Below are 642 nucleotides of genomic sequence, written 5' to 3'. Positions count from 1 at the left end.
TGATGTCTCAGGTCCGTGCGCCGGGGCGGTGGCATCCAGGGTCTGACTGGGAGTGAGTCCTGGGACAGACCCCTCTCCTTGGGGACAAGGACACATCCCCCAGGCTCACGCTCGGCCTCTCTTCACCTCCCAGGGCTGACGACGGAGCAGATGCTGCGGAAGGACCTCAAAGTCCTCTCCGGCGATGAGCTGGTCCTCGCCGTCAGTGCCATCTACGTGGACCTGGAGGTGAAGCTTGGCAGGGGGAGAAACTGAGGCAGAGGGTGGCACAGTGGGGACACGGGGGTGACGCCAGGGTCTCTCCCCCTCCAGACCTTCCTGCGCCGGCAGGGCTTGCTGCAGGACCTGGATGCTTTCTGCCAAGCTCGGGGCTACGCGGGGCTGGTGGCCATGATGATTTCTTTTAACGAGCGCAACGAGCCCTCCCGGCAGCTGGCGGTCTACAGCCAGCGCGAGAGCCTCCGCAGTGCGGTGAGTGGAGGGGCCGGGCACCCCAATCCCTCGACACTGGGGTCTGGGGTAGGAGCCAGGCAGTTCTCAGCTGCGGTTCACCCCAAAAGCCCCCGATTTTGGGGGTGCTGGGGGGGGTCCCAGCCACCGCGCCCCCTCCCTCGCAGGTGTGCCAAGCGCTGGAGGAGGCGA

The 642-nt window shown here is 66.4% G+C and overlaps 1 protein-coding gene across 1 annotated transcript in view; it reads left to right on the top strand.

Annotated features, from left to right (window-relative positions):
• The window catches only part of PRUNE (prune exopolyphosphatase), a gene marked incomplete at both ends in the record, with an annotated part of 1,643 nt that extends 1,005 nt beyond the window's left edge, over positions 1-638 (top strand). The window contains 4 exons of the mRNA XM_009702172.1: positions 1-15; positions 104-228; positions 313-471; positions 618-638. The exon at positions 1-15 is cut by the window's left edge and continues 138 nt beyond it. Coding sequence (XP_009700474.1) covers positions 1-15; positions 104-228; positions 313-471; positions 618-638 — 320 coding nt within the window. The remainder of the gene's footprint in view (positions 16-103; positions 229-312; positions 472-617) is intronic.
• Positions 639-642: the final 4 nt, after the last annotated feature.

This window comes from Cariama cristata, unplaced genomic scaffold (genome assembly GCF_000690535.1).
Source record: "Cariama cristata isolate BGI_N322 unplaced genomic scaffold, ASM69053v1 scaffold27846, whole genome shotgun sequence".
Lineage (NCBI taxonomy): Eukaryota > Metazoa > Chordata > Aves > Cariamiformes > Cariamidae > Cariama > Cariama cristata.
This window is presented reverse-complemented; position numbering and strand designations above follow the sequence as displayed.